Source organism: Euleptes europaea, chromosome 7, assembly GCF_029931775.1.
Source record: "Euleptes europaea isolate rEulEur1 chromosome 7, rEulEur1.hap1, whole genome shotgun sequence".
NCBI lineage: Eukaryota > Metazoa > Chordata > Lepidosauria > Squamata > Sphaerodactylidae > Euleptes > Euleptes europaea.
In genome coordinates, this window is record NC_079318.1 from 16,976,311 (window position 1) to 16,993,789 (window position 17,479).

Sequence of the window (17,479 nt, forward strand, 5' to 3'; positions counted from 1 at the left end):
GTAAGTACTTTACTATTTAAATACTCTGCATTTGCTTATTAAAAATAACTACTGCTTTTATGAGAAAGTGCCTTCTTCATACAATCGTGCCTAAAGTCTTATTTTTTGCTGTTTTTGCTTTGTTTGTAAACCAGACATATTAAACCTTGGCTGGGGGATTTTGGGGCCGGCATCTTGTGTGGATTGAAGGAGATTTAGATATTCTTGTGTTTTTGTTATTTTTTTGTATTTTAATATCTCTTTGGAAGTTACTTTATGAATAAAATAAAATTTTCTTAATGAATAAAATAACATTTGCCTTTCTGTCCTACTGACGGTATCTAAAGAGACCTGTAGGTGGCTGATTGAGGTTTTTTTCCAGTTCGTTTTGCTATTCTGTTTTTTCTGTTGGCAGCAGCATTCATGAAGAACACCCTCTTTTGCAGATAAGGTTTCAACCAAATGATCACAAAACAATCAAAGAAACTGCAGATGAGCTGAAAATTTTTGAAGGCATTAAACACCCTAACCTGGTTCGGTACTTTGGGGTGGAGCTCCACAGGGTAAGTCGGTATTGGTTACTTAGGACCATAAATAACAAAGGCTACAAGCTGACAGGAACATACAGAACATTTGGGCCCTGTTCTGTTTAATCAGTTAGATCTGTTACTTTACATGAACCAGTCCAATAAGTTCCATAAACGGCATCACATCTGCTCTATGCATAACCTATAGTAGCAGTTGAGGTGTGATTTATGTGGGAATTATGTTTGCCCTTTTAGTGTTACAGCAGGTGATGTTTGATGATATAAACGGGTTGACTTATTTTACCTGTTGTACTTAGTATCCCTGTTTGTGGCCCTCTACCACAGATGGTTGCTGTGTTTTTCCCTTGTTGGTAGAAAATACCATAAAAGGTAAAGATCCCCTGTGCAAGCACTGGGTCATTCCTGACCCATGGGGTGACGTCACATCCCGACGTTTACTAGGCAAACTTTGTTTACGGGGTGCTTTGCCAGTGCCTTTTCCAGTCATCTTCCCTTTACCCCCAGCAAGCTGGGTATTGATTTTACCAACCTCGGAAGAATAGAAGGCGGAGTCAACCTTGAGCCAGCTACCCGAAACTAACTTCCGTTGGGATTGAACTCAGGTCGTGAGCAGAGCTTGGACTGCAGTACTGCACCTTACCAGTCTGCACCATGGGGCTCCGTAGAAAATACCATACATATAACAATTGCATGCATGTAATTAAAAATTGCTTTAAGTTTCCTGAAACGTATCCAGTGTTCTGCATACAGAAGATGCAGTGTGTCCTAGTAACACTTTCTTGGCTCATAAACTACAGGAAGAAATGTACATATTCATGGAATACTGTGATGAGGGAACTCTGGAAGAAGTGTCAAGGCTGGGTCTCCAGGAACACGTCATTAGGCTCTACACAAAGCAGATCACAACAGCAATCAATGTTCTGCATGAACATGGTATAGTGCATCGAGATATCAAAGGTAAGCTGCTCTGTTTAATTATTTCATTTTCGTTTTTAACGCTGTCCTGGAGACTATGGGCTAACTCACAAGTACGTGAACACACACACACACACACAAAAGCTGCCTTATGCTTAGTCAGATCAATTGGTCTGTCAAAGTTAGGATTGTCTACTCTTGGCAGTGGCTGTCCAAGGTTTCAGGGTAGACTTCTTTCACATCTTCCACTACTTGATACTTCAAACGAGATGCCAGGGATTGAACCGGGGACTTTTTGCATGCAAAGCAGATGCTCTTTGATGGAACTATGGCCCCACCCCAAATAAAATATGAAAACCAATAAGAAAATAAACGTAATAAAACATGAGACTGAGATGAGACATACCCCAGACAGGTTAAATTTATCTCAGCTAACATGTTCTATCAGCTGTGTGCCCCCTTTCTGCTTCAGTAAGGGGTTTTTAGAGCTTCTGCGAGATATTCCCGCTTCGTCTCTTCTGGGGCAGAATGTCCATGTGGCAGTTTTGACAGCTGTGGAGCTGCCACAAAGAATTCACTTGGGAAGTAAGTCGAAAGGGCTCCATGGGGTGACATAGACAGAACATAGGGCAGAGGATGATCTCATGTCCAGATTGCGAAAAAGCCCCCACCCCATGTTCTGGAAGGGAAGTGGGGGTTGGGGTTGGGGAATGCGAGGTTACCTTGCCTCCTGGCCAACTATAAACTATTCATGCTTTCATTTGTCAGTAGACTATCAGTTTATTAACTGATGCTACCACTCTAATAAACTGTCTTAGTTTAATTTGAGTTCTTATCTGGCTTTCAACTGGGAATCAGTGATACTTCATTTTTTAAAAATTTGATAAAATTACAGGCGCAAACATCTTCCTTACTTCATCTGGGTTGATCAAGTTGGGAGACTTTGGCTGCTCAGTAAAGCTAAAGAATAACACACAGACCATGCCTGGTGAAGTCAACAGTACTTTGGGGACTGCAGGTAAGAGAACAGCTTTAAAAACACTCTTATGAGTGACATGAACAAAAATTCTATTTTGTTAAAATTCTAAAAACGTGCCCACTTCTGAGCAACTGTCATAAGCTTTTGTGGATGCTAACTTTGTTTATAAGGAGTGCAAGCCTTTAAAAAAGGTGCAAAAAGAACCCTAATATGTGGTAGTCAAGTAATTCCACACCAACAGCTGTGCTACTCTGATCTGGTATAAGTTGTTATTCCAGCTCTTGTATGCTCCCATTTCACCTTGGCTTTTCCTCATGTGGGATGCTTAGAATTGCTCAAATTGGGCTATTCTACAGAGGTTGATTCCTGCTTCTCTATCAACTAGCCACAACTTCCTGTGAAGGTATTTCTGTTGTACTGGAACAACAGAAATTATGGCCATTTAATAAGGTATCTATTGTAACAATCAACCTTGTGAGAATATTTTCAGAGTAAACGTTTCATACAGCGGAGCTGAGGGTAGGTCAACTTACGTCCAGCTTGTCTTTACATCCAGCTAGTAAGGAAACAGTAACAGGTAGCTTATTGTTGGTTTTAAAGAAGAATCCATTTGTTTAGAAGCCTCCTCTTCCTTTTGTTGCATAAACTGATGTCACCGTGTATGTTGTTTCAAAGCATACATGGCTCCCGAGGTAATCACTAGAGCTAAAGGAGAAGGCCATGGGCGTGCAGCGGACATCTGGAGCCTGGGCTGTGTTGTGATTGAAATGGTCACTGGTAAGGTAAGCGTATTGTGTAAGATCGAGCCAACCGTAGATCTTGGTGCAGCTGTGTGGCAGTCCCAGAGATTCTGTTACTGTTGCTGAAAATATTGAAGAGGGATTGCATTTAGAGCTTTGAATGATTTGAAAATGTCTCGATTATACTATTAAAGTGGATGAGGGGGTGCACACAATCTGAGGATGCATTATATGTGTATAAAAACACCAGAATGAAGGGTATTGCAAAGTGTTGTTTTGTTTCCTCCATAACACATGCATGCACCTCTTATACCAAGTCAGAAGATCGTTCCTCTTCGCTCAGGCATGTCTGCTCTGACCAGTACCAGCTTTCCATGGTCTTTCCCTACACTTAACTACCGCAGAGCCTTTAACTAGAGATGCCGTGATTGAGGCAGAGACCTTCTGCTTTCAAAGTATTTGCTCTGCCATTAAGGCACAGGTGTTGTATCAGTGAAGATTTAATCCTTGGGACAAAAATTATAATCTATGAAACTGCTTTTATGCTCTTGTTCTGGCTGTGCAAAATACTAGTGTTTTCCACCAGGGCCGAATATGAACATAGTTTTTCTGTTACATAGTGGTTAGAGCAGGGGTCCCCAACGTGGTGCTGGTGGATGCTATGGCACCCACTGACACCTTTCCTGGTGCCCGCCAAGTGTTTTTAAAAATGGCTGGGGCCAGGGGAGCTTTTGACCAGCAAGGATTCCGATTGGGCATTGGAAATTTGATTGGCTGTGCAGATTTTTTAAAGATGTTACTTTGGCAGCAGCTGCCAGCACAGCACAAGAACCTTCACGGTGTGACTGAAAGTAAACCGCAGCAGCTGTTTCGTGGTTGCGTCCACCACACACAGACAGAATTCCAGAGGTGCCCCCAAACTAAAAAAAAAAAGGATGTGGGCCCCTGGATAAGAATGTCAGGCTGGGATCTGGGAGACCCAGGTTCGAATACCTACTCTGCCATGGGAGCTTTTTCTGGGTTACCCTTGGACCCAGGCACACACTGGAGGAGGAGAGAACAGTAGTGTAAACTGCGTCCAGTTTCCATTGGGGAGAGAAGTGGGGTAGAAGTATCGAAATGCCTTGAGCACTGTGGAAAGGTGAGATATAACTGGATGGAAGGATGGATGGATGGATGGATGGATGGATGGATGGATGGATGGATGGATGGATGGATGGATGGATGGATGGATAGATAGATAGATAGATAGATAGATAGATAGATAGATAGATAGATAGATAGATAGATAGATAGATAGATAGATAGATAATGGCCCTTAGCCAGATAAAACCAGAAACATGGACTAAAATATTCTTACAAACAAAGAATTACAGTCCGAGTCTTATAACACTTAAAAAAAGAAATAACAACTGAGACACTTCTGCCAATTGGGCTAAGAGACTGTTCTATGGCGTCAAATTTTCATTGCTGCTGAGCAAAATTTTGCAACCTGTAAAGTGATTGAAGGATTATCCCCTTGTAAGAGCATCTCAATCTTTTCTCCTGCCCTGTCAGGTCCCATTCTTCATAAGAGGGGCTCAATAAACTTAGAATGGGGTAATGTGTAAAAATTACAGTTCAGGAGGGCAGGCTCAATAGTTTCTAAGTCCCCTGATTTACAGGGGCAGAAGCTCTCCTCCCTGGGTATCTTCTTAAATTTCCCCTCGAGCATAGCAGAGGGTAAGGCTGCACACCTGGCCAGGGTAAAGGCCATGAGAGATATAACTATTTTAAATAAAGAAAGAAACAGCACCATACTTTGAGCTGTGGGAAATTCTAACGATGGCCAGGCACAATAATTGAATTATAGTTGAAGGCCTTGGTTTACTTTTAACACAAAAGTTAATCTGATTTTAGAGAAATGTTTTGGGTACAGAATGTTTTGGTTGCTGCCAACATAGCCCAAGCAAATTGAAAGCTCTCCCCTTTTTTGTTCTAAGCCTCCTTGCCCCTGATATAATTAGGAGATATTTTAAAGTGTTACATTACATTTTATGGTATACTACTAGGCTCCCTGAATTCCATACAGATTTGGTCATTTTAGTTGAAGAATGGGACCTTTAGACAATTAAAACTGGTTCTGTTATTTTAGAACTGTCATTCTTGGTTTTGGATTTTTCACCATTTCATCATTTGCTTTAGTCTTCATTTTGTATAGTCGTTATCTACACTGCTTCTGCATGTGTATTTATTCAAAAGAATGTGTGGTGGTCCAATTTTTGGCCATATTGTGCTTGTGACCATCAGATGGATCATATTCTACCTCTCCAGTTCCTAGGCCAGAGGCAATCACCATTGAGCACGTTATGAAATCCAGGTGCAAGCCTACCCTTTCAACACTGCTCTCTTCATTGCAGAGGCCCTGGCATGAGTACGAACACAACTTCCAGATCATGTATAGGGTAGGAATGGGTCATAAACCTCCCATACCAGAAAGGATAAGCCCCGAAGGAAAAGACTTCCTTTCTCACTGCCTGGAGAGTGATCCAAAGATGAGATGGACAGCTAGCCAGCTCCTCGATCATTCATTTGTCAAGGTTGGTTAAGTTTGCTTGGTTTTGATTATCAGTAGATAAGATCAGGCTGCCAGTCCAAGGACTCCAGGGCTGGATTAATTGCACTGTGCTCCAGGTAGGGCTGCCCTTGAAGGCAACTCCGCAAGTACACCTAGTCTGCAATGCTGCAGCTGGTTTGTTATCTGGGACAAGCCACTTTATTTCTGTTACATCTGTTTGTGAAAGCTTTGATTTGGTTTCTAGTTTGTTTCCGGGATCAATTTAAGGTGCTTGTTTTGGCCTGTAAAGCCTTTCATAGCACTGGATCCACATATCTTGAAAGACCACCCCTCCCAGTAAATGTCCACTCACCAGTGACTCTTCACTGCAGCAATTTATTGCCATCTCTTCATACAAGGAGGTGGGGTCAACGGCAGACTCTTAAAAAGGTTCGCCCCTCCCCCCCGTCCCAATTTTGTGGAATGGGCTGCAATTGGAGATATGCGGTGTATACTCCCAGACTGTGTTCAGGAAGGACTGTAAACCATTTTCTTTCAGAGAACTTTTAAACTGACCGGTTGGTTTGTGATTCTGAGAGTCTGTTTGGTTTCACTGCATGTCTTTTGGTTTCGTTTTATTGTGAACTGCTTTGAACTATTTTGGCGAGTGGTGGTAGTTTTGTAAATGTTTTAAATAAAGTAATTGATTAGAGTGGAGCCTGGATGTAATAGAATCAGTTTAAATTCAAGAGGGCCTGTGAATTATGGCCATCATAAACTGTTTTGACATGCAGTGTTTTAAAGGCAGCAATAAAGGCCATTTTTGCAAAGGCACAGAAGGTTTAGGACCGATCTTTAATGAGAACATCATTAGCATTTGGCTGCTAATTAAATTTGGGGGTTTGGGGGGGATTGAGAGAGAAGAGCTTATCCACAGTTATACTGCATCTAACAGTGAAGAAAGAAGATGTAAGCACCTCTTCTGAGAGGTGTAATATCTGTCTCCTAGCACTGGAGTAGTAGTATATAATGAAACCAGGAGTGTTTTCTATTACCTGTTGTAAGCTGGAAGAGGTAACAAACGGCCTACTGGTGTGTGGGGTCTTCATGACTATCTCCAATCCTGATAGTATGGTATAGAGAAGTGTCTACATCCATTACTACCGAGTTAAATTTATCGTTGGATTTAATTGTGTCATAATTTACCAAAGAGAAGGTGATTGTAATGCCAGTTTGATTCTTCTTTAAGTGGTAGAGAAAGTCAGCATATAAACCTACTCTTCTTCTAATGTTCTCTTCCTGTTTAATCACTCTCAGGTGTGCACAGATGAAGAATGAAGTTATACACACGTGGCCTCCTGTACTCTGGTGAAGTATCTCTTAAATCACTACTGTATGTAATATTTACATAAAGACTGTGCTGGGAAATGGTATGTGACTCCACACGTACCGTGACTCAAGACTGCACAAGTGACTGGTGTCACTTCTCCTGCTGCTCTCGAACGTTTTCCTCGGCATGTGTTGCTCCCGTGACGGCGCCCGCAACTTTAAAGAAGCTGCATGTTTCCGTGAAAGTGCCATTACTACTGTATAATGGACCATGACCCTATTTTTGTTCCTCATTCTCAGTTTCTCATATGATTGAGAAGTGTCATGTTAATATGTAGTATTTTTGAACTTTCTAGGTTCGGAAAAACAACAACAATGGTTAGTGTTATATCAGGCATTCTGGACCTTATTTTTAATCTCCTGTTTGTTGAGTGCACTGACTGTGAACTTCTACCTTTATTTTTTTGTTCTTTTTTTTATTATTATTGGCCAGCTTCAGATTTGTTATGCAAAAGCTGATTGATGAAATTTAAAAGCTTTTTCTCAATAAATGGTTTATTTTAGGAAGTCTTTTGTGCCTTATTTCATTGCCAACATTGAATTTCATCAAAAGATGCAGATCTACACCTATTTTGAAGACAGGTCTAGATTGAATTACTAGTTTAGAGCTATTATAAAAGATCAACAGACCTCCCCCCCCCCATACACAAACATTGCTTGGGAAATTATAATAATACACTAATAATACAATACCTTTATTGGCATCTTGAAATAATAAAACACCCCGAACAGCCGGCAAAAATAGGTTAAAATCATTGTTGTTATTAATTAGAAATGATAATTTATCGATTAAAATTGAAGTTTATAAAATACTTAAGCTCTCTTGAACCGGATGATATTTGGAGATTCTCTCAGTGAGGGCTGTAGCTAAAAAGGAAGCTACTAAAGCAGTGAGGTTCCTGTCCTGATCTGCTAAAGAGGTGAGTCAGATCCTTTTGATCCTATACTCCGAGGATCTGGCAGATGGCTGAGCATTAAATGGCGATGTCTGCTGTGGAATGGGCTCTTGGGAAATTATGTAACACCTTTAGGGCTTGTTTACAATTGTGATTTACCTCTATAGCTTCAGTACCCAATCTCAAATGCCTGGCAGTAACTGGTACATGGACTTAAGGCTTAAAGGCATTGTCTTGCACATACAGGCCCCATCAAATTTAGTAGACTATTATTTCCAGGAAAGTTTTCTTAGAGCTGTAACCTTTTTCCACAGCCGTTCTTGCTGATTTCATATAGATCAAGATGCCTGCATTTAACTTTCAAACTCAACTTAAGCGTGAATTACTTAACATGAAACTGAAGCGTTTGTGAGATGTCATAGACCACACGATGCCTATGGGTGCTATGGTATCCACCAATGGATTTCCTAATACCCATTTGCTTATTTGAGTAAGCATCTATTTCTCAAAGCAAACCACCAATCCTGGCTTTCCACCACTTCACTGGAGCAGAAGGTGCTTCAGAGTAGAGTTATTATCCCTTTCAGGTACACAAAGAACACCCATTCAGAACTAGCTTCCCCTTATCATAGAAGATGCTTGGGCTAGAACTTCCATCCATTTTATGGCTCAGCAAAATTGAAGACCCATGGCTGGGACCTCAGGAAGACTAATGTGTCTGCAAAATCTTTTTTTTTTTTTTTAAGGTGGGAGCTAAGTAATTTGCCTGTATAATTTCTGAAACGAAACATTTGAATGTAACGAAGTAAGATTGCTTAGGTAACCACATGACCAATCAGTAACTCGGTCACTTGGCATTATTTGTGAAACTGGTTGGTTGGTGAACTACTGAACTGTCCAATGAGCTAATCTTGATATTTTATCCCAGTATAGCTCTCCACATAAGTTTCATATTCAAGCAGGCTATCACATGATGGCAACTATTGTGGGATTCACAAATGCAATTTGTGTATGACTCAGCCTAAAGATTAAGGCTGATTTATACTTTTCAGCAACCTCCACCAGAGTCAGCAATTTAAACCATGAGCAGTAGAATATATAGTTTGTCCATATCTATGGAGTCATGTAATTATAAGTTTTTAAAAATTGCTTCAAAAACTTAGGGTCTTTTAAGAAGCAGAGCAGATACAATGCTTATAGCACATCATTTGAAGTAGTGTCAGATGATTTGTTAGAAATTACACACACAGCAGTCATTTCATTTTAACTTGTCTTTATTTTCTTAAAAACAAATGCAAGACTACTTTTTTTAAGGCAATTTAAAAACATAACAGTTCCTCATGGAGGGTGAACACTGATACGTAAACAGGACAATATGGAAATGTTTTTATTACACCAAATTAGAGTTTAAAATTTATTTTGACAAGTATCTTCTTATTGTCAAATGATCTTACCTGCCGGTATTTTCTATGTTCCTAAAGGTACCACTCCAGATTTAGAAAGTTTTCATAGTGGCAAAAGAATTATCACTGGAAGGCTGTAGACCTGCACCATATATGCTTCCAACTCAGTGCAAGGAATGTATCAGACATTAAAATGGTTTGGTGCACTTATTGTGTAATTCCCTTCTCTAAAAGATGCTAGTGTTTTAATAGTATAATCAATTCTCTGCCATCCACAGCCAGCCTTTCTCCCTCTGACTACTGAACTACAGACTTTTTAAACACTTTCCCAGGGATTTATGTGTAGTCCTTATAGTGTTCTTTCTGTGTCCCTGGACATGATCCAAGGTAGTATATTAGCAAATCACTGGCACGCCTCCAATTTGCTTTTTAAACTTCTTTTGAACTTTAAACTTTTTAAAGTTCTAAAGAAATATTTAAATTATTGGCACAAGAGCTGCTGATAGAAAATTTGCCTCGGGGGCTTGCGTGCTTTTCTTCTACAAAGAATTTCCATAGCAGTAGCTGTTGTGCCAGTTGTTTAGATGTGGCAATGGACATAACATCAGAAAGGCCCTGCTGGATCAGACCAAGGTTCATCAAGTCCAGCAGTCTGTTCACACAGTGACCAACCAGGTGCTTCTAGGAAGCCCACAAACCAGACGACTGCAGCAGCACCATCCTGCCTGTGTTCCATGGCACCTAATATAATAGGCATGCTACTCTGATCCTGGCAAAATTGAGGATCCATGGATGCCTTGTGAGCATAGTTGCACAGAAGAGACTCAGAGGCTATTCTGTAGTTTTAGGGTTGGTTGCTTTATATATCCAAGATACATAATTATAATGTTGGTACTATTTCAGAAGTCTTACTTTAAAGCTGCCGTTCAAAACATTTACTATTTACCCTGGCTCATGTACCTTTTTCCGTGAACTTAGGCAGATCGTGAGAGGGAGGTCTACGTCAGTGTTTGTCTCTCGTGGCCCTTTCTTACATGCCCAGGAAAATGGCGATCGCCACTTTGTAGTCAGGAAGCAATTTTTCTCCAGGCCAGATTGGCCAGGGATCCTGGAGGATGGGTTTTGTTTTTGGGTTTTTTTTTCCATCTTCTTGGGCATGGGGTAGGGGGTCACTGGGTATGTATGTGTGGGCGGGGGGAGGTAGTTGTGAATTTCCTGCATTGTGCAGGGGATTGGACTAGATGATTCTGGAGGACACTTCCAACTCTATGTTTCTATGTATTTATATTTATTATCAGGTGCCCCAGAATTGTATTTGGAATTCAAAGCTATGATTCCCTTTTGGCTTATCCTTGATTTGATATGGTTTTATCTGATGTCTTAATTTATGCCAACAGCACAAGGAACTGATACTTTCTGGGAGGAAAGTATAGTTGCTTATTTCTCCCTTGACAATATTTTTGTAATGTGCTTTTCTCTGCATTGTACCATTCTGTTCTACTAATTTATGATACGTACAGTGCCATACTAAACAGAGCTACTCTTCTAAGCCATTGATTTCAATGGACCTTTAGTTTGATATGTATGAAATGAAATAGGAAACCTTTGCTTTCTATTACTATGGATATTTCTCTCTGAAAAAACCTTTTTCATTTATTTCATTATTTCTGCTTGTGTGTTGTAAATTATATTGCAACCCTTTATGGGAAAAATTCAACACTTTTTCACCCACAACAGTCTGAGGAAACAGCAAGACAACATGATTGGGGAGGGGAGGTTATCTAATCAAAGTTAAGCATTTTCCAATGCAGTTTCAGACAAAGATGCCTAACTGTTCAAGGGGGTACTGGCTGCATCAGGAAAGCGATTAGCTTTGTCGAGACCTTCCCCCCCCCCCAAGTTACAGCAACACTACTGAGCAATCCTACAAGGAAAACAGCTACTGAAGAGATTCAAGTCCTAAACCACTCACCCACAGTGGTGGTAGTTTCTAAACCACAGATGGTTCTTGTGCCTCCCAGAAGGCAGGAACTGGGCGGGCACAGCTTCTCTTATTGGGCAGCCCCACTATCACACTTGCAGTTTAAAATCACCTGATTTTTCAATAGCAGTCCACTGATAAGGTACTTCAATAGCAGTCCACTGATAACGCCCATGATACAGGTACTTTTCTGTCACGGCACTTGACTGTACAGCTACCATGGCCAAATTACACTTAGTCTTTTATAGAAGAAGAAGAGTTGGTTTTTATGCCCTGCTTTTCTCTACCTTTAAGGAGTCTCAAAGCACCTTACAATCACCTTTCTTTCCCCTCCCCACATCAGACACCTTGTGAGGTAGGTGAGGCTGAGAGAGTTCGGAGAGAACTGGGACTAGCCCAAGGTCATCCAGCAGGCTGCACGTGGAGGGGTGGGGAATCAAACCTGGTTCTCCAGATTAGAGACCACCACTCTGAAGCACTACACCACACAGGCTTAGTTACATCACACACACACACATCCTGAGGATCTGTCTCATAGATGGGAACAGATCCTTTACCCCTTTCATGCTACCCAGAGATGGGAACTAGGCATGCCTTATGGGAAGGTGTCTCTTTCCAACTTCCTCCTTGCATTTTGCAATGATACCTAAGGTGAACTGACACGTCTGTATAATCAGCTTTGTTTCAGATTACTTAACAGAGACATTTGTCCCTGCAAGAGGTTATACCTTTCATGTTCTGTAAATACAAAAAACTAAAATGGATACTTAGTAGGAAAGTAAATTTGAGCAATTAGAAGGATTTTTCCCTCAAGGGGACAGAATGAGAGAAAACTGCTTAAAAGCATTCTTGGTTAGGCTGCCCCTTTGCATATATTTTCCTAATTATTAAAGACACTTCATGTGAAAAGCTAGACATGGGAAGGGGGCTTGCATTGGGGGGGGGGGGAATTATAGACTCAACTGCAGAATATCAACCAGCAGGGTGAAGGGGAAGGAGAGATGAGTCTAAATTCCGCTATCATCTGGCTTGCCCTCCGCTGGGCTTCTTCCTCATCCTCGTGTCTGAAGAAAAATAACCTGCACAACAGTTTGCAGCAGGTGTGCATGGGTCCCTTGAGGTGTGAAACAGTCTCCGGAGAGTTTCACTTTAGTTTCCCTTTGTTACCCCGGTTGCCGTAAGTTGAACCTTTGTTAATTTCTGTAACTCCTATCATCCATCGGACACCAACGGAAGCTGAAAAAAGAAAAATGGCATCAGGGTATATTTGTTAGGTACAGTCAGAGAAAGCAAAATCTACCTTCAGACAGCACTGAGAGGAGCATCTGCGAAAACAAGGCTGCTGTGTGTTACACCCACTGTAGAATGGTATAGGACATCATATAAAAGAAAACAAGCATCCCTGACCAGTCAGGAAATCATACAAATAAATGCTTCATTTCAAGTCATAAGAACATAAAAAGCCATGCTGGATCAGACCAAGGCCCATCAAGTCCAGCAGCTGCCTGTGTTTCATAGCACCTAATATATTCGGCAGGCTCCTCTGATCCTAGAGAGAATAGGTATGCATCATGACTAGTATCCATTTTTACTAGTAGCCATGAATACTCCTCTCTTCCATGAACATGTCCACTCCCCTCTTAAAGCCTTCCAAGTTGGCAGCCATCAACACATCTTGGGGCAGGGAGTCCCGCAATTTAACTATGCATTGTTTAAAGAAATATTTTCTTTTTATCAGTTTTGAATCTCTCAACCACCAGCTTCAGCAGATGACCCCGTGTTCTAGTATTATGAGAGGGAGAAAAGCTTTTCCCTGTCCACTCTCTCCAAACCATGCATCATTTTATAGACCTCCATCATGTCTCCCCTTAACCGCTTTCTTTCCAGGCTAAACAGCCCTAAGAGTTTTAACCGCTCCTCATAGGGCAGTTTCTCTAGTCCCCTGGACCATATAACAGGCCAGCAAAAGGCCAGCACACAAACCAAAAGAGCAGAAGACAATGATCCTATTTTGGTGCTAAAAAGATCTAACTGCCTAGTCATTTACAGGCATTTCACAAGCCGTTCATTGGGCACAAAGTTAGACAACTTTGGGGTTATTCCCCAAAACCCTTTCCTCAAGCTACTATTTGACCTTACCTGGCAAGAAACACAACTTTCAGGAACCAAAGCATTCAGAAGTTTTGAAAAGTGCAGGTTTGTCTGCGCCGTGTGGTTTTGAGATAATACGCAAAACCACAAAAACCCTGTCCTCCATTGAAAGTATTCTCATTAGAGACCGACAGAAAGGGAAGGCCACTGCAGGTGTAGCCTGCGAACGCTGCGCGCTAATGGTAAAGCCCCCATGAAGTTTGCTTTCCACCTCGCATCTGTCTAGTTCTGTGACTACCTGGCGAGTCTGAACATAACAGGATGCAAAGACGCTTTCCATAACTACATTTGTAAGAGCAGAGGAACCAGCAACACCAGCAACATCAGGCACTGAGGTCTCCGTAACAAGAAAGCAACTGCAGCCAGAAAGAAAAGAGCAGGAAGAATCTTATTTTAGCAAGTCCCAAATCTGTGATATAAAGACTCCAGCCATCTCCGTGTGATGATATTTGGCTTACTGCAGCACGGGAAGAATCACTCATTTAGGGCCCAGTCGAGCCCGCATGCAGCTTTTGCAAATCGTCTTGATTTTGATGGAAGAGATTCCAGCATATTCCTGTAGGAATTAAGGGGATTAAAAGTACCTGAAACTACATTATGTACACAATCTCTGTCACTGGATCTTTAAAAAGATAGCTCATAAGCCAATGTTGATGTTCAGCTGAATGAAATCCAGATAGGATCTACAAGGCCTTCGGTCTTCAGTCTGTGCTGGTTACAGACCTCTCTCCTTCTAGGCTGGGATGTGTCGTGGTGTTCTCAAACTCTCAAAGGCCCATATTACACCCTCACCTCAAAGTAGGGTTGCCCAATGGCGAGGAGCAACCTGGCAACCCTACGTCAACGTCTCTCTTTTCCCTATCTCAGGAACCCTGAAGTCTGTTTTCATCCAATAGCATGTGATCTAATGAAGTCTGCAACACCTAATCTCCATTTTAAGAAAGCTTCAGACAGAAGACTTAGAGCTGTCAGGGGTACGATGTTAAAGTCTACTCTAGCCCTTCTTTTTTACATTTAACATCCGGCTTGATGTTGTGGGGAACTCAAAAGCTTGTGTTTGCTGTTTTATGGAATTTGAATTGGTTGTACTGCAAGTAGTGTTAATGCTACTGGACTTTTTCCTGTAGTTCTCTATTCTATAGGTCAGACCTGCTCCTATAACTTCATAAAAAAATTATCTCCGTGGCAAAAGCAAACAAACAAAAACCCATTTGGCCTAACAGTCTCTCTTTAAAGTCTGGAATTATTCATGGGTTGTTTTTTTTTTTTTTAAGTCTACCATAAATTCTTATTTAGGGTCTAAGATTTCCCCTTGGCTTTCAGTGCCCCCCCCTCCACACTCCATCAAAGAAGTGTGACTAGTATGTGGATGTTTTAAAAATAGTGGAGCAATCCTGATGTTGCTCATTTCTTGCTTTTAAGAATTTCCATACTAGCCCCAGCGAAATTAAAGGAGCTGCAGACCCTGAAGACTCTATCCCAGCTTCTAAATGGGGACTTGATCCTACACAAGTCTTTCCACCTTCAAGGTTCTTGTTATTGCTGGTCTACTGGACTTGGGATAATTGCAGCATATGAAAACTTTACTATGGAATTAGAAAACTTGGTCAGATGCCGCCTCTAACATATCAAGTTAGTTTATTATCTAGTTTAAATCAGTCTTCCTCCCAAAACAGACAAAAATTAGGTAATAATAGTGATCTGGAAAATGCAGTTACTGAAAAATGTTAATTGGAATTTCAACAGCAGCTTGAAGGCGCAAAAAGAGAAGTTCAGACTTCACAACATCCAGTGCTGCACCCCATTGTGATAATTTCCCTTGGAGACTTTTGGCTCTGGGAGAGCTCAAATAATTTCACTTACTAGCTTTAAGCCTTCTCCAAGATCCTTAACCATTAGTCACCTAGCAGAGTCCTAGAAGGAAGGAGGGGAGAGAGAAAGAAAGAAGAAGCACAGACACATCCACACATGCACAATTCATCAAAGATACATGTTCATGCTCTTATGGAATCAAATCCTATTAAAACTGATCCAGCTGCTTAAGTTGTTGAAAAGAGTTGCATTGACTTTAGATGACTACTAAAGCTGAATGAAAAACTCTTAAAATAGGAGCCAATAGTGGGTGGTTAGCAAAATGTGGTCCCCTTAGTGGGCATGACTTGTGCAACAGGTTAGCAACCCCCAATCCCTCCACCTCCTCTTGCTATGGTTAGAAACAGGTATTTCAAGTAGCAGAGTGGAAAAAAAGAGAGGGGAACAGTATGCATGGGGAGGTGAGATTTAAGCACTATAATGAAGAGTGACTTTTGAGCTTAGTTTGTAAGAGAGAGGCAAAATATAACAAAAAGGGTCTTCATCCTCTCTCCTCTGCCTCCTCCCCCCAGTCCCACATGTACACATATCCTCGGATAGACAGGCGACCGAGGCAAAGGTAACAAACCCAGCCAAAGGCAACCATGACGAATATGTACCAACAAAAATGCAATATATGTTAATTATAACTTTTCCCAGTAGGATTTAGTCATTACTAAATTCAACTGGATTGGAGCCAAGAGGAACTCTAGATACGTGGGGCAGTTTCCACAGTAGCGATTGAGCAGGCCATTCCAAAGAGGGAGGAGCTTGTCCCACAAGCTCGACTCTGTTTCCTCGTTGACATTACTCGCCAACAAAGCAAGCTGCATATACCGCTGACCTAAAGGCAAAAGATGTGGTTTTACAGTGCCTAATCCAAGATCAGTGGCACTTAACATGGTTGCTTCCTAGCCCAGAATGACCTCTGGAATGAACTGGTAGGATGCACAACAGAAGAAAACTCTTTGGATCTACAGAAAATATTCCCAGGAGCTCCAAACATTTGACTCATAACTTGTTTCAATATTGTTCAAATTGAATTCAATGAGCAGGCAAAAATACTTTTGGATAGTAGAAAATCATGGGCGAAAACGCACGGTCGCTTTAGCCTCCTTTATTCCCTGTTTCAGCCAGGATTCAGCCAGGATCGAACGCATGCGTTTCGCCAAACGCATGCATTTCTCCTGCAGCTCAAGCCAACAGCTTATGTGAAGATTCAGCTGTGCTTCTGAATCCTTTCCCCATTTTTATGTTTATTTATTTGCTGCATTTCAGCAAGCCTGGGATGCGTTAAAGTTTCCAGGATGAGAGATTAGAAAGATTTTATTTCCTGCTAATTCCCGTGATCAGGCGAGGGCAGCATTGTAAAGAGGAATTCCCTCTTTACCCCGTTTCTTCCTGGAATCCGTACTGAAATAGTTGGTTGAGGGGCAGCCGTCTGTGTGGGCTCTTGCAGTAGGGGGATTTATATGCCAACTTTTAGTACTGTTTTCAGATTGATTTCATTGAGTTTTATTGTTCTTATATGTTTGTAAAAAAAAAAAAAAATTAAATGATGTTATCTGCCCTGAGCCAGCTTGCTGGGGAGGGCAGTCTACAAATATGAAAAATAAATAAATAAATACATCCAATAATCCATTTATTTTCCAATTTTAGGAATTTGGAAGTCTGTTTTAAATCAATTCCATTTTGATCAAAAGAGAAATTCAAATGGAGGAGAGGCAGGACGGGAGGTTTTACATAATTTCAACATTTAATTCTGCAGATACTCAGAGGCAGGCAGCGTCTCTCCAAACATTACTACCCTCCTAGAGCTTCCTGCGATGTGCAATATATATAAAATATACCTTGTAAGGGCTGTCGTTACAAATGGGTACATAGAGGTGTAACAGGAAACTACAGAGAGAAATCAAAGCGAAATCCTTCTTTTGCAAAAGAAAAAGAGATTAAGAGGAATCAGTGGCTGTATCTAAACAAAGTGAATTTCTGAAACTCCTCATAACAGCATTTGCTTGGAGCTGGCTGCTGATTCCTCACCCCCACTTCCAGTTTCCCCAGCAGAAGATCCGAAGCTGGGAGTTGGCTTCTGAGGGCTGCAAGTAGCCTGC

General features: G+C 41.2%; 2 protein-coding genes across 2 annotated transcripts in view; one reads left to right on the forward strand and one right to left on the reverse strand.

The window, feature by feature from the left end:
• MAP3K4 (mitogen-activated protein kinase kinase kinase 4) overlaps positions 1-7,396 on the forward strand; it is an 84,631-nt gene extending 77,235 nt beyond the window's left edge. The window contains exons 22-27 of the mRNA XM_056852412.1: positions 426-542; positions 1,325-1,484; positions 2,338-2,460; positions 3,097-3,203; positions 5,561-5,740; positions 7,015-7,396. Coding sequence (XP_056708390.1) covers positions 426-542; positions 1,325-1,484; positions 2,338-2,460; positions 3,097-3,203; positions 5,561-5,740; positions 7,015-7,035 — 708 coding nt within the window. The 3' untranslated portion in view covers positions 7,036-7,396. The remainder of the gene's footprint in view (positions 1-425; positions 543-1,324; positions 1,485-2,337; positions 2,461-3,096; positions 3,204-5,560; positions 5,741-7,014) is intronic.
• A 4,999-nt stretch (positions 7,397-12,395) lies between these two features.
• AGPAT4 (1-acylglycerol-3-phosphate O-acyltransferase 4) overlaps positions 12,396-17,479 on the reverse strand; it is a 63,993-nt gene continuing 58,909 nt past the window's right edge. The window contains exon 8 of the mRNA XM_056852986.1: positions 12,396-12,602. Within this exon, the coding sequence (XP_056708964.1) occupies positions 12,511-12,602 (92 nt within the window). The 3' untranslated portion in view covers positions 12,396-12,510. The remainder of the gene's footprint in view (positions 12,603-17,479) is intronic.